Below are 23,322 nucleotides of genomic sequence, written 5' to 3' on the forward strand. Positions count from 1 at the left end.
TATATATATAACTAAACCAAACCGAACCAAACAACATCATTCTAATATGATTTGCTGCATTCCTTATTATTTTCAATGTTGAAAGTTAATTTTTATTTTTCATAATCGATAATATTGTTCAGAAAAGAACAGCAATTATCTGAAATAAAAATTTTTTGGAACAATGTAAAAGCCTTTAATGCATCCTTAAAGGTGCTGTATGTAAGTTTTTGACTCTACTAAAGCATGAAAATACCATAATATGTTTGCAGATATTTAAGAAACATGCTAAGTTAACATACTTTTTATCTGAAAAACAATGCTACAGTCAGTTATTCTCCTTTGAGAATGTGCGTTCTGTGTCGGAATGTCGGTCTCTGTTTTGGTTTGTGAACCCGCCCACTGCCAGTTTACCCAATTGTATTTCAGCACCCCTGGTTGCCAGTTGGTGGTAAATACAGCGTATTTCATTTCAGTCATCGTCAAGTTTGCTCGTTCCTGTTGGTGTCGTCAATCTGGCAACCTGCATGTGCATCAAGTCTGAGGAGGAGGGACCGGGTGAAAAAAACCCTCTCCAATATTTTGTTTTTGGACTGCAATACCTAGTTCAACCACTCGGTGTCAATCCTACACACAGCACCTTTAAAGTAAAATCTATCCTTGCTGAAAAAAACAAATTTATTTAAAAATAAAGAAATAAAATAGGAGACCCAAACTTTTGAACTTAAGTATGTGGCCACACAGTTTGACTTTTAATAAAGCAAAATCGACAGCATCCACTTCAACTCAAGCATAACATCTCCGTACTTCTTCCACCCCTGGGAATAAAGGCTTTGTCTTTGAACTCGAACCCTTTGTGTTGGTGTGGAAATCCTTGCTGCCCACACAGTGAGGGAAAACATCACTCTGTTCACCCGATGCTTCAGCACGCCAAGTCTTATCAGTAAAGGTCAAAGCAGCTTCCAGCACGCAAACTCAATATTACATTACAATATTTAATTTGACCAATTCTGCCCAACTAATGAAACCCTATTAATAAAACACGCATCCTTGATTATCTCACACTCAGCGCTCCCGGCACCCTCATTTTCTCTAAAAACATTGCAATCATCAAACTCGGCATTAGGAAGTAACATTTAGGTGAGGTAAGTTTCCAAATGCGAAATGGAGCTCATTAAAATTCATACCTGTCGTTAATCAAAATGGAAATGAAAAGGCAAGGCTGGGCTCGGTGACAAAGACGCGGCCGTCTTTTTACAGGCTGAGTAAACACATCGGGACAGTATTAATAGAGTGTTTGGAGACTAATAGACAGTCGTTTAAGAGCTGAGCGCATATTATGACGAGAGAGAGGGATATTAAACGCCGCAGTGGCGATTCACAGATAAAGACGACACCCAACAGCTCACATGCAGTTTTATATTAAGGTTGACTAATTGCCCGGCTGTGACTCCATTACAATCTGTCACGTCACGCTGGAAGTAAATCACCGTGGCCCCAGGGACGAATCGCAATAGGTTTGTGTTGCAGCGGAGCTGAAAATGGCCAAACGCTGTGCATCAGATTCATTATGTTAATGCAATTATTAGAGGTGCTTGTGAAGGCACTGATGTGATGAAACCTCTAACCCTGTAAAGCCTGACATATGCAATAATGGTCAGAAATATCTTTTTCTATTGAACTATTTAGAAGTTTACATTGTTTTTTGTTGAGAATCATATTTGATACAGATCAGGTTTTATGGCTCATATAATATGATATAGTGAAAATATCGATGAAAAACAGCTCAATTTTATTCGGAGACTCAAATCGAGCAAAAATATGCAATTTGGTGCAGATGCTGATATTTATACGGACAAAAAGTGATGAAATTCTGATGCTTGTAATGTAAATCAATGAGATCTTTATGACAGTATAGCAGATACTTTTTTTTTTTGCTTAAAACGTGAAAAAATATCTGCCATTGAGGTCAGAAAAATATATTGTTTTGCGAGTTATAAAGTCAGAATTGTGAGATATAAACTCGCAATTCTGAGAACATATCAGTCTTTTTCCACCCCTCAAAATTGGACTTTAACTCGCAGAAAAGTCAGAATTGTGAGATAAGTCGCAATTAACCTTTTTTTATTTTTTATTCAGTGGCGGAAACGGGCTTCCATAGAAAAGCTTAGTTTAATGATTCAAACATATAATGCAATGCAATCCAATGCTGATTGAGAGCTGAAGAAATAAAGGCTCCTCAGAAGATGTGAGATGTTCTGGAGGCTTGTGAAGATCATTCCTCCGCTGAGGAACAGTGAAAGTAAAGCTTCTGGAAACAAACGCTCCTCAAAAGATCCTGAGGATCAGATTTGAGACTCTAAAACATGATTGATGGAGAATCAAGTAAAGCTGAGCTGCTTCAGTCCAGTAAGTGTTCATCTGGAGATATTACTGCAGTTATTCTGACGCTTACTTGATAAAAATCAGTGAAGATTTGACCGCAAAAACACATGTGAAGCACCAGCTGAAGGTGGATGTTTGTACTAAAAATTAGACTAAAAGAGCTTTTACTGGATAAAAAAGTCAATCAGATGACAGAATGCATGCTGAAAAACCTGCGTGCAACAGGTTATTCAGCAAAGTTAAGACCATGTTGATCATTTAGAGGCCTTGCATATCAAATATGACACAGTAGACTTTATAGGGTTAAACTTTCATGCCTAATTCGTCCTACTGATTCCTCAAATCATGTGCCGTTGCTTTACTAAGTGATCAGATGCACCATTTTTTTCCCAAATCATATCTGCAAACCAAAAAAATCACAGGAGAGTCAGTCAGTAACAACACAAAACACCCTAGCAACCACATAGCAACTAACTACCCTTGCTAACAACCCTTACTGTTGCAATACTCCCACAACACATTAGTGCACGGCAGCAAGTTTTGCACAGACAAACTGCTCTTATTTTCTTTAAAAAGTCAACATTTTCTTACCAGGTTTATGAATACCAGTAAAGGCCTGCTGGTGGACTGTAAACCATTGCTTTCCCACCACTAAACCTGTTAGAAATACAGCTCCAACTAGCAGCTAAAAACCTTGAGTCCTATCCTGCAGTACATGAATAAAAGATTTGTGACTTTTTAAGGTTATAACATTCATGTGCCAATCACAGTCTCCGTAGGGCGCATTTAGCAGAGTCTCCAAATCTCAAAGACAAGCACACGATAACTTTCCAGCAGTGTTACACACGCGTGTGAGCTGGATCTGAATCAAATCTCACAAATATAAATAAGAGCTGGTTAGATTCCATGCCAGATTTACAAAGCCAATCTGCACAAGTACACATGTAATCATTTGTTCTGGTGGCGGTTATGCAAGTTAATCTGAAATGTACATCTGCTGCAAGACTAATAGCATAATGTAAATGATCTTCATTCATTCTGACACAGAGATGAAATAAATAAATCAATACACAGTTTATAGTTATACACAACATTGCTTGCAGAGTTGCCAAGTCTGCAGCTTGTCCATGGATTTGTCCTCATTTTAAATTATTTTTAGAGCACAATTTGATGGTTTTGAAAAAGCATACTATTACTAAAATTGCATATTATATACATAACCTTAAAAATATGCATACATAATTATTCTTTGACAAACAATACTATTACTTATATTCCATATTATGTAAGTAAATACAAGTAAAAATGTGCATTCTGCATGGCAAGGTTTGACAAAGCATACTATTACTTAAAGTGTATTATATATTATGTAATATTAGTAGAAATATGTGTACGTTTTGCAAAGTTTGATGGTTTGACAAAGCATACTAATTATGCTGCATATTATATAAGTAAAAATATAAATGCATTTAGCAAGGTTTGATGGTTTGACATTATATTGCATGTTTTATAAGGAAAAATATGCTAATAAACTGCAAGTTTTCATGCACTGACAAACAACAAATAAATATAAGCAAAAAATATGCATGCATTTTGCAAGGTTTAATGGTTTGACATGCTATTACTTATACCACATATTATATAAATAAATAAAAAATGCATACATATTGCAAGGTTTAATGGTTTGACATTATATTGTATATTATATAAGTAAATATAAACAAAAAATTGCATGTCTTTTGCAAAGTTTGGTGGTTAGACAAAGCATTCTGTTACTTATACCACATATTATAGGTAAAATAAAAGTAAAAATATGCATAGGCCTATATGAGTATTTTTCAGTATTCAGTAAAAAAAACTTTGTTTGAAATAATTACACTTACATCATTTCTATTCTATAGGCATGTGAATCTGCAGGAAAATGAAAAAAGCAGCACAGTACTGTATGCATTTACATCATCCAAGCAACCCTATAAAGCTCCCTAAATATTACAAGACTTCCAGCAATGATGATGCTGTTGGGTTTTGTTTTCTCACAATGAACTTGATGGTTTTTGATCTTTACATGTTTGATATTGCTATCTAGCTCCGCAGAAGAAAGAAAGCTGAAATGCATATCTCTAAGTGGCATAGTTTGAGTTTTAAGCGATTCCCTTTCATGGGAACTTCGAACTGCGTCCTCTAGGGGTCGCTATGGGGAACGCCTCGTTGTGACCCGTGTCTGAAGCATACATTGAAAAAACACCAACTCGTTGGCCGGCGACAGCCATGACGTCACTACCGGTGCGACTCCAGTATAAATCGGCGCCGGGAGCTACACATCATTCTCTTCTTCGTCTTCATTGACTGTTCTGTTTGAAGCGTGCATTTTCAAGGAAAAAGTAAGAGCTATCTATTTATTATGGCGAGCACTAGTAGAGCATTTAGAAGGTGTGTGCATCCGTGTCAGCGCTAGTTGACAGTCATGTAGACCTGGCAACCCTCATTCATTCACTCAACTGCATTCATGACGATCACACGTCCACAGTTCATCTGAAAGATCAGCAGAAAATCAGATCAAAGGTGAAGTCTACAAATCACATCTGCACTCCTCTGGAATACAAAAACAAAACAAGAATAACTGCTATACGCTGTGTTTCTCAATGAAATGACAATACTCTGATCTCTTAATAACTGTATGTTCTCTGAGCAGGTCTCAATACAACAATTTCAGTAACTGGATGCAGCTCAGGAACAAATTCATGGGGAAAATTAAAAAATTAGTATTGATTTCTTTGCAGACATCCAGTCTCTTGAAGGTTTCCCAGAGGTTCTGTTTTTGGGCAAAAACGGCAAGTTCTTTTCAAATCCAAAAGCAGTGAGCCAGCATTTATCGATACCTCAGGAAACCCTTCAAACCCTCCAACCTGATAAAGACATACCACAGTGCCACTGGCAAGACTCCATTTACCAATTAAGAAAAACAACAAACGGGCACCAGAAATGGGACAGAACGTGTTAAAACAAATAAAGCAAGCAAGCAGCAATCTCTAACAGCAGTTTCAGTGCATTCGCCGAGAAATCCTTTGAGAGGACATCTCCGAACACCTCAAGAATACTGCGAATGAAGCTACTCCACAGTCACACATCATTATCTCCACAAAGAGGAATACAGCAAATGGGACCAATAGCACAAAAAACTCATTTTGCCTTGAGATTACACTGTCACCTCAAATCTACTAGGATTTGTTCTGTCAATTAGGCAACATTTCCTGCATGGTTTTATTGTTGTTTTCAATGCTGCTGCAAAAAAACAAAAAAACAAACAATAAATAAACATTAATAGCTCATTATCTGACCCTCTTTCACCCACAAACCATCATTTACATTCAAAACCTAATCATCATACTCTGGCACGGACTGACTTTGCACCTTATTTTAACTGCAAAAATGTCAATATATTCCATAACTATAATCTATAAACCAAAAAATGTCTAAAAGCCCAAATATACTGTAAACCCAAGTGCTCGGAAATGATGACCGTGTCATCCACATACAAAATAATTGGCTGACCTCACATCTGCAAAGCACCTTTTTAAAATGCACACAGCATATGACAAAAAAGGTGAACTCGAAAGATAACAAAACCAAGCTGCCTAAAAATAACCTAAAATAAACCCTTTAAAGCTGCAAGAAGCTAGTTATCCTTTCAAATCACAGTCAATAATTAATCACATTTTATGTGCAATGCAACTGAGTATAATAATATAAAAAGATCTGCAACTAACCATCTTTTCAAACGCATAAATGACAAAAAGTGCACTCAAAGACAATAAAACAGCACTAATATTCAATAAATGCAATGATTCTTCATCTTCTGCCTTTTAACTAGGAACCTTTCAAATAAAAATACTGCGTATAATCGTATCTATATAATTCATACCGATTAGTCATCAGTTCTCGAAACGTGTATTTCACAGCACCTCAGTGATCTCTCATCCATAGCAAAGTTAGTTAAGCAAGTTACTCTAGTAATCTAAACCCATCTATGACAACCCATTTATATGACATTTCCCCTGCATATACACTAGCCAAAAAGTAGCTCATGTGTTGTGCGCCTGTTGTGATCCGTCAGCACATGAAGTTGAGTTGGATCTGCTTGTCTTACCCATGTTGGCACCAGGAGGCTGGCGGGTCTCTCTAGCAGATCAGGCTGATGTTTGGCGGCTGCGTTCATCTCCCATGCAGCCTCTGGTTCGGTGCACTGAAGTCACACACACTTGGATCTGTCATTTATATCCAGTGATGTCCGGGCATCGTGCTCAGCCTGTTGGGAAGGACGCGGCTCCGGGGTCCAGCATCCAAACGGACCCGACGGAGACCAGCGGCGCTCTGCGAATCTGAATCTGAGGCGCTCGGTGTTAAAGGCACATCCACACAGAGCTGAAGCGATCGGAGTGATGTGCTTATTCCTGCGAGTGGGAAAGAGACGCGTCGCGCTGGAGGATCGGAGCGCAAATGTTGAGCGCGTTTCCTTCTGCTGCCTCAGACATGATGAGCCCTTCAGCTCGAGCTCAATTAACCCATCACTGACTGAACTCTACACACTCAACTAGGGCTGGGCGATATGTCGAAATATTCACTGCATATTTGTGATGCGTAAAGCAACATCGTATAGGTGCATTGTCATTTTCATTTGGTCAAGTTTCCAAAACACGGCTTCATGACACGCAACTCTTCACTTTCATGGAGTTTTATCAGCATCTCTGATTTAAACTTGATTTGAGTAGCAAAAGCGTTTGAGTTGGTAACTTTAATTCATTGAATGAATTCAAATTTCAATGCATCTGTTCAAAATTCACCCAGACTCCCGATTTCCATGTAAAAATATCTTCGTAGCACATATCATTTACTTTTGTGCATTGGCTTTTGGTTGAAATATGCAGCAAATACCAACATATCAAAATAAAAAGATTTCAGCATTTTAGTGATTCAAATATAGAATTGTTTGATGTCGTTAGACACTAATTCCACAGAGCAGGGTTATTATAGTTAACTAAAACTAGAACAACAAAACCATTTTTGTCACCTGAAATTAAAAGACAACAACGAAAAAACACTTCAACTTTTATTTTATTTCAGCTAGATGCCAAGGCAACATTTCTCCTTTAATTTATTGATGAAATAACTAAAACTGAAATTAAAAAAAATGAATAAAAAACAATATAGACTGCTATACAGACATTTAAAAAAAACTAAGAAAAATGACAAAAACACACAAAATTACTAAAACGTTAACTAAAATTAAATTGAAAACAAAATATAAAAAGGAATTCAAAATACTAATAATACATGTTAATGACACTAACATTTTCATTTTTACATAAATAACCTAATATTAATGCATTCATTTTGGCTACTGCAAATACAACATATGACCAACAAAACTATGCAAATGGGCCTGCATGAATTTAATGACTAACACGATGGCAGCATGTTTAATATATGCATATTATTGAAAACTAAACAATTTCAAAAGAAATGTGTTGAGCACAAGAAACAAACAAATGCAAAACTGTAGCAAGTATCTTAAGTGCATATTCATTCATCTTTGTGTTGTTATCAGCCTAAATATGAACTCTCTTAAATCCAACAGCATTTCTCTTGTTTCTCTTAATAATAGTATTGATTTCTTGCATGCATTTGTAAAATGCACGGAGAACTAGACTCACTGCCAGAGGACATATTTAGAAGACTTCCCTTTCAATTTCAATGCTCACTGGCCAAATTAATGTGCCATTGACCTAATTATTGTTTGCACTGTACTGTTAAAGTCAGCAGCCTCGGGTTCAGGCCGATTACTAGAAATGAGTAATTAAGCACTGCAGTTTAATGCAGAGTGCCAATAAAAAGGAAATTAGCAGCACAGCTTTAGTGCTCAAATTATTGGAGCATCTTTAAGCTCTTCTAACTCTAAGATTAATTTGTGCATCGTTCATTTGTGATTCCTTGTTAGGAATTCCGGAACGGACGACACCTGTGTACAAAATGCTTTGCTCTTCTTACTGATCTGTAGAGAAATAGTTCAGAAATTAAATAAAGACATATAATTTAATTATCTATTAAAAACAAAAACAACAACAACAGACCCTTTTCACAAGACTGTGATGACACGTTTCAACGGCCATCAGCAACGTAAATCCTCAAGTTTTTTATATTTTGATTTTTTGTTTTAAATGTACTGTATGTACATTTATAACACTATACTTTGGATTATATCGCCTTTGCATCAAATTCCAAAAAATAAATAAATAAATTGACATCGTTCCTTCTTCTGACTGTCGTTATCAGTCTCTCTCAAATGTTTTCCTTTGATTGAAAGTCATGAAAACACTTGATGGGAATGCAAAAAAATATATATTTGTAGTACTCTCCCATTCCCTGCTCTCAAAGTTTACCCAACTATGACGACTTCCGCTGCTGAGAAACCCGGAAATGTGATAACGATATGTGAGGGACGATAACGTTTTATTTATTCAAAGTGCGCGCTGCGGTTTTCGAATTCTTGCGCGCTCTTTAAAGCTAATGTTTTGAACTTTCTTCAAAATCGTTCTTTAAGTGATTCCAACATATTTAGCCTAATAGAGGTGTGAACTTCACCATTATCTTAGAATTAAAACTATTATTAAAGCAACTGTATGTATGTTTTTACCTTGAAATTTCAGTTTCAAAATCATTCTGATGGTACATTGACTTCTAATACGGTGAAATATCTTCTATTTCTTTCCAAAAGTCCTTTCTGAGAGTAAGTTTGGTGCGCGGGTAAAAAATTCCACGGAAAGGGCGGTAATGATCGGTGCTTTCGCAAAACTGCTTCGTGAAGCTTCGAAACATTTATGAATCATATGTTTCGAATTAGTGGTTTAGAGCTTGTATCGAACTCGCCAAGTCACGTGAATTCAGCAAATGAGGCTTCGTTACGTCGAACCTGGGTTTCAAAACATTTCAAAATTCTGATTCGCTGGCTTTTATTATGTAGATTAATTTTGATATATATATATATATATATATATATATATATAATACAAAAATAACAATAATAATTGCTTCTTGACCTTGTTTGTTCTTGACCTGTGGTGTTTTGAATGCTTCGAAACGTTTTACGAAACAATTGACTCAATTGATTCAGAACTTCGAAAAGCTTCCATCACTTCACAGCAGCAACAAATGCTTGTGTACAGCTACGCACTATAATTATGACAGTTATATATTAACGACAGTGAATTCCACTCACTAAACTGCAATAAAAGTTGGAAAAATAGCCTATACAAAACTACATACAGTTTCTTCAAAACATTATCTTTATAGTTATCGTCCTTGGTGTAAATGGCATTAGGATCTCTGCACTGTTCTTTTCCGTGCAATGACAGTTCATAATAGCCAGTATACGTCAAGCTACAAATAGGGCAAAAGCACAGTGTTTTTTTTTTTCTTTGAACCGAAATTAAATTGAACAAAAAACCCACTCTTATCAAGACAAAATGCTCTTTTAACAGTCCAGACTTTAAGGGCTACAATGGACCTAAAGCATAAAAAAGCCACCCACTGCAACAGAGTAATTCACAGTTCTTCATGACGCAAACATTTAATAATAGGCCATCACATGATGTCTGACCTGTCAGCCTTTACTGCCCATTACCAGGTACCCCGAGCAGGCGGCATTTCTTTATCAAGCTTAGATGGCTGCTGCGAGCACTGCATGATGGGCTTTCAGTGTCTTGTTTTCGGTTTCCTAATGCGATCACACATACAGGGTGGTAAAGGGCGTCCGGGCATCAGGCCAAGCTCGCATCCAACAGTGCATCTCCTGTAGAAATCACTGGTCACCATCGCTTAAACAGTCTTGCTGATAAACATTCATTTCACATGAGCACCTTGGCAGAAGTGCTTCTGAAACACAACAGGGGCAGAGAAACAAAAGGAGGGTCACTGGATGGGGAATAAAAGCCGCAGCGCCCTTGCTCTGATGAGCCGAGCCGAATGCAACATGACAAAACACTTACCTAAGGAGGCGGGAGACACCTTTGCATGCACATGCAAGGCAGTTTTGTTGTTATTCCACACGTGTCAGGTTGAGGGTCACACCAGGGAATAAACTTCACATTTTCAGGGAAAGCTGCATCAACAATTTAGCATCAAAGCCTAATTACTACCTTCACGTTTTCCCCTCGCGCTCCACTAATTAGACCGCAATCTCTACACGCACTATGAAATAACACTGTCTTGTGTCTTCGACAATTTGCTGGCAATTCTAACAAACATAAAAAAATAATAATAATAAAAAAATAAATATAAAAAAAGAACAGTCCACCTAAAATGCTATTTCTTCAATGTGTACATTTTTTTTTTCAAATTCTAAAATATTTGTATTTATTATTATTGTTGTTATTATTATTATTATTTTTTTTATTATTATTTTAATCGTTGTTTAAATGTTGGTAATTATATTAAGCTAATTATATTATATAAGCTTGTTACTGAAGCTTGAATAACATTTTTCAAAAAGTTAATTGCGACTTTTTATCTCAAGTCTTGTTAGATAAAAAAAATAAAAAGGCAAACTTAACGGGTTTTATCCCATGCACGCTAAACTCATATACAGTGGGTACGGAAAGTATTAAGACCCCCTTAAATTTTTCACTCGTTGTTATATTGCAGCCATTTGCTAAAATCATTTAAGTTAATTTTTTTCCTCATTAATGTACACACAGCACCCCATATTGACAGAAAAACACAGAATTGTTGACATTTTTGCAGATTTATTAAAAAAGAAAAACTGAAATATCACATGGTCCTAAGTATTCAGACCCTTAGTACATCTATCTATCTATAGATTTTTTTAGTTGCAATTTCCTTTAATTTATTTTTTTAAATAAATGTATAGTTGTAGTAATTTTAGTACTTAATTTAACTTATTTTATACGCTTTTTTATTTCTGTTGGTTGCCAAGGCAACATTTCTCATTTTTCATTTAGTTGAATTTTTTTAATCTATATTTTTATTTTAAAACTGAAATGCAATAAATGCAAGCTTGCATTTATCTACCTTCATGTTTGTGTGCAACACCCACATATCAAACTCTCAAAGTCTCTTTCAATAATACTAAAATGTATTTCTGGCATTATTATTTAATGGAGCTATAAAAAAAATCAATAAAAATAACGGTGCATGTTTGGAAATACTGGAGTGAACTAAGCTTCGCACATTTGCATTGTGAAATGCACATTCGAAATATAATTTGGTGCAGATTCGACTTGTGCACAGTCTAATCAAGAAATCAACATCAAAACTGTATTCTCCAGTATCAAAAACACACGCATATATTAATATAAGTGGGTGTGGGGGAAATAATTGCCCAGAGAGAAAAAACTAAAAACATTAGCTATTGTAGGTGGGTGAAGATGGTGGGCAGGACGTGCCAGGAAAGCAATTTCACCTTAAGAACAGCACAAGTGAAAACACTCTGCGGAAACCACTTTAAGGAATGCAAATCCTGTTGACGACAGCTGGCACTTTCCACGCACAGAGTACAAAACAGAGCTCGAAACTCTCACAAAAAAGTTGGTTTTCTTTTTCAGAAAATGTCAGTGAAAGGAGATGCTGACACATCTGAATTTAATGTTCATCCACCTCAGGAGGTCAAATCCAACCTGACATTTGACCTAAAATATTTACTTGAAGTTAATATTTCGATAATTTAACAACACATTTGCATTTTTTACAGTACTCTGATGTCTGATGAAAAATTGAGATTTATGCATAATTAAGAATAAATAAGCTTTCCATTGATGTATGGTTTGTTAGGATAGCACAATATTTGGCTGAGATACAACTATTTGAAAATCTGGAATCTGAGGGTGCAAAAAAATCTAAATATTGAGAAAATCATCTTTAAAGTTGTCCAAATGAAGTTCTTAGCAATGCATATTACTAATCAAACATTAAGTTTTGATATATTTACAGTATGAAATTTACAAAATATCTTCATGGAACATAATCTTTACTTAATATCCTAATGATTTTTGGCATAAAAGAAAAATTGATAATTTTGACCCATACAATGTATTTTTGGCTATTGCTACAAATATACCCCAGCAACTTAACACTGCTTTTGTGCTCCAGGGTCACATATGAACTTTGAATTGTATATTTATATGGTATTTAAGCATTCTTTAAAACGTCTTTAGTAAATCTGTGTATATAAATATTTAATAATTTTGAGGATTTTAAGGTTTTATTTACATTTACATTTACATTTAGTCATTTAGCAGACGCTTTTATCCAAAGCGACTTACAATTGGATTTGGAATGCATATTTCTTCCAGTTTCTTTTTATTTACTTCTATAATTATATGTATATAATTATTATATGAAGTATACAACTTGCTATATCTTTTTAACTGGCTTCAGTATTAGTACATGTATTTGAAGAATAAAGGTTAACTCTTTCAGAAGTAGTACAGTAAAATATCTAAGACCAGGTGCCTAATGTATAAAAGTGTTTCATCCTTGCCTTTTGCTTTTGTGTTTGCACTTAGCACTTATGTATATTTATGGCCTCCAAAAAAAAAAAGTTGAAGATTTTATTTATTTTATTTTTTGGTGCCATAAATTATTGAATAATTTTTCTAAGTCAGTTTTTTTTCTTTTTTCTTTCTTGAATTTATTCCTAGAAAACTCTCATTCACATGACTTTCCTGTTGAAACAAGCACAGTCCAGCAATCTGCCCACATGAGCTGCAGTAAACATCATAATCTACAAGCCTGCGATGCTTTTTTTGGGAGATGATGGCGGTGAAAACTAGACGTAGGTATCCGGCGATATGATCTAACACAGCGCTCCTGCAATTTCCCAGCGATTTCCTGGAAAATGGATCTGTTTTCAGTCGCGATGTCTCACGGCAATGAGGGTAAACAAGTCGTTTTGCTGCTTGAATATGGTCTAAATGATGTTCCCTCTTTCATACCCTTGGTTATAGGACATATTTTCCCCCTCTCTCCATTTCTACATGCAGTTTGCGTCGTCCCCTCGAGGTTAAGGCGAGCGCAGAAACTTATTACTGTTTTTTTCCCTCCACATTTTCTTCGGTCACTGAATCTTTCCTCTCCTCCAGCCCTAGCGTTGTCTATTATCTATCAGGGCCCGTTTTGGCCAGAAGCGTGTTGAGAGCTTCTTCTCGAATCCAGCAGTGGTGGGACGGACCTCGGCTTCTCCAAATACTGTTATTTTCAGCGTCAGCAGGGGTCGGTTTGTGTTCAACCACCAATTTTGATCGAGGATCAAAATTTTGTGGCTTGCAGGGAGAAGAAAGAAGCTCCACAAATCTCAATTTTGGACTATAAACAGCCAAATCTCATGCATTATCTATGGAAATGATGTCCTTTTATGTCTATTATCAAGAGAAGTGACCTCAGGCATGTGAAATTATATATGACGCATAGTTCATCAAACGGCAGGGCATCATATCCATCATCCTCCATTAAAGTCACAGACAACATCATTACCTTTAATTAAAGAGCGGGAGGCTTTTCGTTAAGTGCAAGGCAAGACATAATATTGTCTTTTGCGAACTAGAATTATTATGTAAGGCAGTGGTTCTCAACCAACAGGTCGTGACCTAAACTGACAACTAACTATATAATCATGCAGAGTTATGATAGGGAAATAAGCTTATGGGTGATTAAAAACACTTCACTTTTACTGGATAAAACCTGTAGCAGAACCTTCTGTGAACCACAGGTATTATTGTGTTTAAGACTAAATAGACCTGTTCCAGTTTGATTTATTTGCTGAGAGTTTTTTGAATCCGTCTCATACGGGTTTCTCCTCTCTGATAATCATTAAAGTAGGTCTCTCTTTGAAACTAGTAAAGCAGGAAAATAAAGTATTCACGTAGATATTTTCAGGTCATTCCTGGGAAATTGTGCTACTTATGATCAAAGATCAAAAGATGAACAGTTATCATGACAAAACGAGCAATTGGCATTAATATGATATGAAGGAAAAAAGGAAAAATTAAGTGATTTTGTACCTTTTGCTTGTCCTCCTTGTAGTTTTATGGGCACAGAGCGGTGTTTGTCCTGAAAAACACAAAATGTGTATATTATATATATATATAATAGAAATAATGCAGTGAGACACTATATGGAGTTTATTGTAAATACATCATGAATATTGATAAAAAGGTATAATTTGGTGTGTGTGTGTGTGTGTAATGGCATTACATGAATACCATAACAACAACAACAAATCAAAATATCTTTTATAAAATAATGAAAAATAACAATTCTTTTGTTTATTTATTTTTTGTGTCTCGGGCTGGTGTGGTGTGCTGGACGGCCTTGAGCCGGAGCAGATCAAGGTCCTCTATGGTTTCTGAGGTTCAGGGATCATTAGACACTAAACTGAAACTACTGGCAACCTGTGCTGCCTTCCAGAGCCCCAGTGCCTGCTGGGATTTAACGGAACAGAGGCAAAAGTTCAGTTAGCTGTGTGGAACAGAGAACATGCTCAGTCTGTGTCTGACACTCCTGACAACACCAGATACAACTCTGCTTTAAGAAAAACTGCACAAAACAAAAGGTTGATGTTCGGCCATGAGCTGCCTTTATACCTCTGTGTGTGTGTGTGTGTGTGTGTGTGCGTGCGTGCGTGCATGTGTGTGTGTGTGCGTATGTGTGTGCATGGCACAATAGAACTGACAATCACTAATACATTACAATTCAGATCATCAGTTTGTAAACAGGATGTGAAATTTGAATTTGAGGAAGTAGAATACAAATGGAATGAAAAAAATCAATAATACTGACAATACATTTTCAAGATTAAAAAAAAAGACAAATCCAAATGAATTAACAATTAATTAATACATAAAACATATTATATACAGTTAAATGTATTATTATTGAATAATATTAAATAGAGCAGATTATGGATGTTTATACATCTGAAAACAATGTGGTGAAATTTAAAGTAAAATTACAATCTGTTTTGATAGCTGTTAATTGTTTTGGCACTATTGGATAGTGTGGATAAATACTAAATCTAACCAGGAAAAAAAATGTTTTCTACATTTAAGGGAATGAATAGGCATAATTAGTCCAAATTAAAATTATTATTTAAACAAAAAAATAATTAAAAAGATTAATGGTGTAATTATGTTCTGTTGTTGTTTCACTGATTTCCTGTCATTCAAATTCCAGTTCAAAATCCTGAGTGACTAATTTAATGAACTCACGCATTGAAAAAAAGCCAAACTTTAAATTATGAATTTTGCCCCGCCCTGCTTTCACACACCACTATGTGTTTGTCGATCTAGTAGGTTGTGCATACAAATTGATTTAGGTAAAGGCAATAGGCCATGCATTCATATATTTGTTCTTTTGTCTCAGAATGAATGAGTGCTGTGTGTTTCCAAAAGGTCTCCATTTAAAACTGCTGTCTAAAATTGCAGCGCTAAGAAATGGGCAGTTTATCACAGATACATGCATCTGATGCCCTCGAGCCAAACACAGGTGAGTTTTTCACAGGAGCATCTCACAGAATTTAAAGGGGGCATTTCATTTTATTTTTCCCTATAAGGTCCGCTTATAATGCTAGCAAAGTGTGTTGCATAAAACTTTTTCTTGCAAAGCAGAAAAAAAATAATAATACATTTTCATTTTAATTTCATTTAAAGTTTTTGTTATTTTTTTTATTTATATTAGTTATTGTTTATTTTTGAAACTATGACTATATAAGTTTTCATTCATTTTCACTTTTAGTTAAATTAGCACATCAAGTTAAACTAAATGACAATACACACACACACACACACATATATATAATATTCAATTTATATAAACACACACACACGCATACATACACACAACTTGTTTTATTGGGGGGGGGGGGGGTTCATTTTCTAATAGCCCTAATAGAGTTTACTTCTTACTTTATAGCCAAGTCTCTTTTTATTTTCTGTTTTGAAGATATCTGTGATTGCCAATGAAAATTCTGCACTTTAATCCATACATTCTTTAAAAAAAAGGGGGAAAAAATCTAAACATATCCCAAGAAATCAATTGCAGAGTCCTGTAGTTTAGCAGAAGATGGTCTTATCATCTGTGCTGCAATGTTTGTCAAACAAACATTTTCTAATGTACAGCATCTATCACACGTCTCCATTCTGTTTCCATTCTACTTACAGCATTCATATGAATTTTAATTTTATATCGTCCCTGCTACAAGTCAAGTGGAATAGAAGAGAACATGCTGCCAGTTTTGAAGCACAAGTTTCAGACTTCATGTCTTTAATGTGTGACTGCTTTGAAGAAGACATTGTTTCATTCCCTTCATAACCCACAGGAGCGTTCGAGGCAAACACACTGCTGATATGTTATGCAAATTCATTTGAGTGTACTGTACGAAAGTACCTGTCGCTTCATTTGCTGAAGTTAACTACACAGCAGACACCTTGTTATCAATTAATAGCACCCAAAATCAATTAATTAGTTCACCCAAAAATGAAAATTTGTTTAAAATGACTCACCCTCAGGCCATCCAAGATGTAGAGTTTGTTTCTTCATCAGATTTGGAGAAATGTAGCATTGCATCAGTGTCTCAGCAATGGATACTCTGCAGTGAATGGGTGCCGTCAGAATGAGAGTCCAAACAGCTGATAAAAACATCACAATAATCCACAGCACTCCAGTCCATCAGTTAACATCTGGAGAAGACAAAATATTAAACAAATCAGTCGTTTTTAACTTTAAACTGTTGCTAAAATACGAGCCCATAATCCATAATAACGATTCATCCAGTAAAAAAAGTCCATATCCTGTTGTCTCTCTTATCAAAATCCATCCATATATTTCTTTAGAGCTGTTTTGGCTTGTAAATTGTGCTTGATCTGTGCAGAGTCCTCTCCTGATTCAAATGAAACAACTTTTTAACTGGAGGAAGCGTTATTATGGATTATGGACCTGCATTTTAGATTTTTAAAAAAAGTCTTGATGGATTTGTTTCAGCTTTTGTCTTCTGAGGATGTTAATTGATGGACTGGAGTGGTGTGGATTACTTGTGGATTATTGTGATGTTTTTATCAGCTGTTTGGACTCTCATTCTGACGGCACCCATTCACTGCAGAGCATCCATTGCTGAGACACTGATGCAATGCTACATTTCTCCAAATCTGATGAAGACACAAACTCATCTACATCTTGGTTGGCCTGAGAGTGAGGACATTTTCAGTAAATGCTCATTTTTAAGTGAACTATTCCTTTAAGGGACTAAAACAAAAAATTTCTGGGCTTGAAATTAAATCTTATAAACTCAGCAAATTAGGCCACGTTGATGCTACATGCTGGGAGTTTCTCCCAGAATGTTTTTGGTTATTTTGCATCTTTTCATACCAGATTCGGGCCACTTGGGGATCCTGACTCCGATGCACATCCAATTCACCATGTGACATCAGTATGAACCATCGCATTAACATTCACGCATTTCTGCAACATCACAAGTTACTTCATCGTTCACAGCCGGAGCACCTATACGCTGGAAAAAAGTAAAAGAAAAGAGATGAAAGCAGCAGCAAAGGAAGTCAGCGGGAGTCGAGAGATTTCATTGATACTTGGGGAAACACTTCAGTTGAAGCAAAACTCTAGGGAATGAAACACAGTTTAGGCAAATTAGTTTTGCAATCTGCAATTACCTAAACTTCTCTTGTTTTTGCCGAAATGCACGTGACGGTAGAGTTTTGGAAATCATGAGCAGGTCATTTTAGGGCGGGTGGGATTACACTGATTGTAGATGTGAAGAAGTGAAAGATCTAAGCCAAAAAATCGAAACAGAGCATTAGAGGCTGTAATGGGAACACAGAGAGATGGCAGAACATCAGACAAACTCTATTAGATGAGCCGCAACTGACTGGACCTCCTGCAAGAGGCAGTTTTGTTTACACGCACATTATTTTATTAAACTGAAAAATGTTTCAGAAAAAAGTCAAAACTTCCAACACATGTAACATAGAGAACATTGATTTTTGATTATTCCACTCTATTTTTAATATTTTAAGTCTGATTAAGTATGGCTTTGTTTAAGGAGTGTATTTTTCACAGTACCTGGTGTGTGTTCGGGTGTTTGTTTGTTTTTTTCCCCTTTGTATGGTTAGTTCACGTATAGCGTACTATTTGTATAGGCCTACAGTTTGTGGGATTTTGTTCTGTTTTGTATTTTCTGAAAAACTTACAAATAAAAAATATATAAAAAAAACTTCCAACATATTATACTAAATGCATGTTTTTCATGAATTTGCTCACCAATGGATCCTTTGCAGTGAATGGGTGCCGTCAGAATAAAGTGAATTGAAGTGACATGTGACCAAGTATGGTGACCCGTGCTCAGAATTTGTGCTCTGCATTTAACCCATCCAGGTGCACACACACAGTAGTCAGTAGTGAACAAACACACACACACACACACACACACACACACACACACACACACACACACACACACCCGGAGCAATGGGCAGCCATATTGCTGCGGCGCCCAGGGAGCAGTTGGGGGATTGGTGTCTTGCTCAAGGGCACCTCAGTCGTGGTATTGAGGGGGAAGAGAGCGCTGTACATTCACTCCACCTACCGACAATCCCTGCCGGACTGGAGACTCAAACCCGCGACCTTCGGGTTACAAGTCCGACCAGTCCAAGAGTCCAAACAGCTGATAAAAACATCACAATAATCCTCAGCACTCCAGTCCATCAGTTAACATCTGGAGAAGACAAAAGCTGAAACAAATCCAGCATTAAGGTATTTTTAACTTCAAACCGTTGCTAAAATACGAGTCCATAATCCATAATAACGATTCCTCCAGTGAAAAAGTGTTCTGGTCTGAATCAGGAGAGAAATCTGCACAGATCAAGCACCGTTTACAAGCCAAAACAGTCCAAAACAGCTTGAAACAAATATGTGGCTGGATATTTATAGGCTTGAAGGACTTGAGAGTTTTAGGCGTGAAAGATCATATTTTGACCGCACAAAAGTGCATTTTGCATGCGCGCGATCTGAGTTTTGTGGAGAAAATGTTCGTTTCGCAAAGAAAAAGGTATGTCGAGCGCACGAAAATCAATTTTGCATTTAAAATAAGTTTGGATTTGTGCAGACCTTCTCTTTTGCGCGTGCAGTGTTTCACTAGCTTACTCCCCTCAGTGCTCTCTAAATGCCAACGGCTCGCTTGCTCAACACAACCCAGCCTTACAATATGCCATAATCCCAGCCAATCGGAGACGAGGCTGCTAAATTCTGATTGGCTGCCTTGACAATCAATAACAACATTCCTTGCATTACCTCGACAGCAGAAGAGGAAAAATACAGTGCATGCATAATTATTATGCAAGTTGATATTCTGATTATATTTTTTCCAAGCACATTTGACCAATTCCAAACGACATCAATCTTAATAACTACTATTAATCTTGTATTTAATCACTTATAATTATAGATTTCTTTTTTTCTTTTCTTCTCCAGATGTTAACTGATGGACTGGAGTGCTGTGGATTACTTGTGGATTATTGTGATGTTTTTATCAGCTGTTTGGACTCTCATTCTGACGGCACCCATTCACTGCAGAGCATCCATTGCTGAGACACTGATGCAATGCTACATTTCTCCAAATCTGATGAAGAAACAAACTCATCTGCATCTTGGATGGCCTGAGAGTGAGGACATTTTCAGCAAATTTTCATTTTTGGGTGAACTATTCCTTTAAAGAATATAAATGTCATCATTTACTCGTTGGGACATTAATGTAACATGACTATTTTTAACCATGAATCATTTTTACATCAAACTCCTGTCAATATCAAAAGGAGTTATAATGTTTTGAAGTTGTTCTTTTAGCCTCACTTTTTTTTCTGGATAAAAAGCCATTTCTTCAGGCTGAAATTTTCTGACATTTCCATAAGTTTTGGATCATTGGATTCAGTGGAAATACTGAGGTTTATGATTTTAAAGCATTACGCTGAGTTTTCTCCTCAGGCTATGAGCAGATCTGATGTGAAACAGCTTCATAAATGCATTCTGTATTAATAACGGTCTCATCACATTTTCATTGCTTTTTATGGTTTTGCAATAGTTTAGGACAGTTTTCTTTCTTTCATCCATTACAGCAGACCAAAAAGTATTTGGCCATTAAGCCGCATTAAGTGTCAGAATGTCACGGCATCCAATAAAATGACACTCATTTTGATATTTTCTAAAGCGATGCCGAAATCAACATGAATTTTTATAATCTTCTTATACAGACACGTTTAAAATTATAAAATAAGTATTTCTTTGAATATCCTGGTTTAATCAAAATATATAAGATTATTGAAGTAAAATAGGTTATCTAAAATGTATCAAGAATAAGAGAGGTTTTGCTTAAAACAAGAAAAATACCTGCTAAAATATGGATTTTTGCTCTTGTTTTAAGCAAAAACTCTTAATTTTAATACATTTTTCAAGAAAACAAGTAGACATAATATCAAAGGCATTTTGCTTCGAGTAAATGTATATTGATTTATGAAAGCTAAGATATTTTTACTGGAAAACAAGTCAAAAATATTGAGGAACAAAATATGTTTTTTGTAATAAAAGCACACCTAAAAATGAACAAAATGGTTTAGACATTTTAAAAAACATTAATTATAAAAATACACAACACAATTACTTATTTAAATTTTTTTATGAAAGTAGAAAATAAAATAATAATTTAAAATGATTATTAAATTATAATAGTATCTTAATGATATGAAAATAACACTGGATGGGCTTGAAATTTATAAAATCCAAATCTAATATGTGCACTAATATTAATGCAAATACTAGATTCATTTTGTAAATACTTTTGTACTCTTATTTTTAATTAGGTTTTATTTTTAGATTTTATGATTTCTTTTTTTTTTTAGTTTGAATTTTGTTTCGTTATTTTAGTAAGTGAACTTAACGAAAGTTTATTATTTTTAAAAATATTTCATGTTAGTTAATGTTTACTTCAGGTAACAAAAATGTATTTTTTTATGGTTTTAGTTGTAGTTAACTCTGCACTGATGTCATCTGAAGTTTCTAATAACTCACTGAAGACTGAATTATTTATCGCACACATAAGTGGATGTTTTGCTCATCCCAGATCTCTCTTCTGTCCTGTCAGAGAGTTTGTTTTGGTCAGCAGCAGCTCCAGCATTAGCAAACTTCAGCCGCTGTGAACGACTCACTTGACACTTCCCAGTCTCAGATCTCCAGCCACAGTAACACATCAAAGTGGCTTTCTCTTTGATATAAAATGTTCAGTCATGCAGCGAGAGGCTGAATATCAATTTCCTGTAGTTTGGCATTGTGTTGAATGTGGGTGGCGAAGCAAGCGTTACAGGCTTCGGGGAGCTCACACTACAATAAAAAAAAGCAAAAATATAATTCTCAGTTTAAAATGTAACCAATAATATGTTCATTTGAACCTAAATTATAATAATTAATTCTTGCATGGAAGTTACTAACTGAAAATAAGTCTAGAAGTTGCTGAGATAATGTTTGCCATCCTGTGCTTTAATAGCAGATGTTAGGCAGATTATTATTTTTTTTTAAGTATTTAAAAAAAAAAAAGACAACAGATTACTCATCCCATGACACATTGTAAATGATAAACATTGTATTGCTTTTTTAAATGTGTTTAACAATAATAGTTGATTTTAAGATTGTTTTACTTTTATTTTATGTAAAAAAAAAAAAATCCTGGGATTTTGGCTTATGTCTAAATAAAATATATTAAGTATATATTAAAATTAAGTATGGTCTTTATAATAAATAATCTTTTTATTTTGTATGACCTTTTAGAATTTTTTATTTTTTGTTTATTAAATCAATAAATAATATTAAATCAGATAAACGAATATTTGTATTTAGCAAGGATGCATTAAACTGATCAAAACATTTAAAACATATATTTATAATATTACAAAAGAGTCATAAAACTAATAAAAAGAATTATTACTAAAATGTTAACTAAAATTAAAACAAAAAAATAAACAATCTAATTTAAAATATGAACAATAACTAAAATGGTATAATGGAAATACATAATAAATGAGCAGTAAATCAGCATATTAGAATGATTTCTGAAAGATCATGTGACACTGAAGACTGGCGAAATATTGCTGAGAATTCAAGAATTCAAAAAAATTAATTCAAGATTTTGATCACAGCAATCAATTACATTTTACAATATATTCACATAGAAAACAGCTCTTTTAAACTGTAATACTATTTCACAATATTACAGCTTTTACTGCATTTTCGATCAAATTACTGAAGCCTTGGTGAGCAGAAGACACTTTCAAAAATATTTTTTAAAACTCTTGCGACCCCAAATTTAAGAAACGTAATTATTTATCTATTTATCAAAGCAAGAAGTAGCCATCATGTGCAGATAATAATGCATATGCAAATACAGTTAGCGTTAATTAGCATTATTCTGTAATAATGGGGAATTTGTTTCTCTAATGAAGCATGTTGGCGACACCTTGCACATGTGTGTGTGTGTGTGTGTGTGTGTGTGTGTGATCTGAGCGCAGTGTGTAGTGGACACAGAAGAGCCTTTAAAACAGCAGGGCTCCGATTGGAGTCTGATTCATTATGTATGAAGACGACCACGCCAGCTGAAACAGAACAGCCCTGGGAAATCATTGTGCGCTAGACTGCCATTTCCTCCCTCAAATCCTCACAACATGCAATCCCAGTGTTTTAAATAGCTAAATGCACTCAAATCTAGGCTGGACATAATTAATACTAATTACTTGACCTAAAAACACTTCAAAAATAAGTCCGACTGAGAAAAGCCATTTCAAAGTTCCCCTTCAGGAACTCGAGCTGCGTCGAGTCGCTTTGGGAACGCCCTTGCGTGAC

At 35.3% G+C, this 23,322-nt stretch overlaps 1 protein-coding gene and 1 long non-coding RNA gene across 2 annotated transcripts in view; both read right to left on the minus strand.

Moving 5' to 3' along the window:
- The window catches only part of LOC107552869 (gamma-2-syntrophin-like), an 82,670-nt gene extending 75,779 nt beyond the window's left edge, over positions 1-6,891 (minus strand). The window contains exon 1 of the mRNA XM_016234907.1: positions 6,512-6,891. Within this exon, the coding sequence (XP_016090393.1) occupies positions 6,512-6,580 (69 nt within the window). The 5' untranslated portion in view covers positions 6,581-6,891. The remainder of the gene's footprint in view (positions 1-6,511) is intronic.
- Positions 6,892-9,420: 2,529 nt separating this feature from the next.
- On the minus strand, positions 9,421-18,256 carry LOC107552900 (uncharacterized). Its single transcript, XR_001604912.1, has 4 exons — positions 18,096-18,256; positions 17,797-17,938; positions 14,436-14,484; positions 9,421-10,293 (listed from the first exon to the last, which is right to left on the minus strand). It is a non-coding gene; the product is annotated as an uncharacterized lncRNA (long non-coding RNA).
- Positions 18,257-23,322: the final 5,066 nt, after the last annotated feature.

Source organism: Sinocyclocheilus grahami, unplaced genomic scaffold, assembly GCF_001515645.1.
Source record: "Sinocyclocheilus grahami isolate Dianchi unplaced genomic scaffold, SAMN03320097.WGS_v1.1 scaffold460.1, whole genome shotgun sequence".
Lineage (NCBI taxonomy): Eukaryota > Metazoa > Chordata > Actinopteri > Cypriniformes > Cyprinidae > Sinocyclocheilus > Sinocyclocheilus grahami.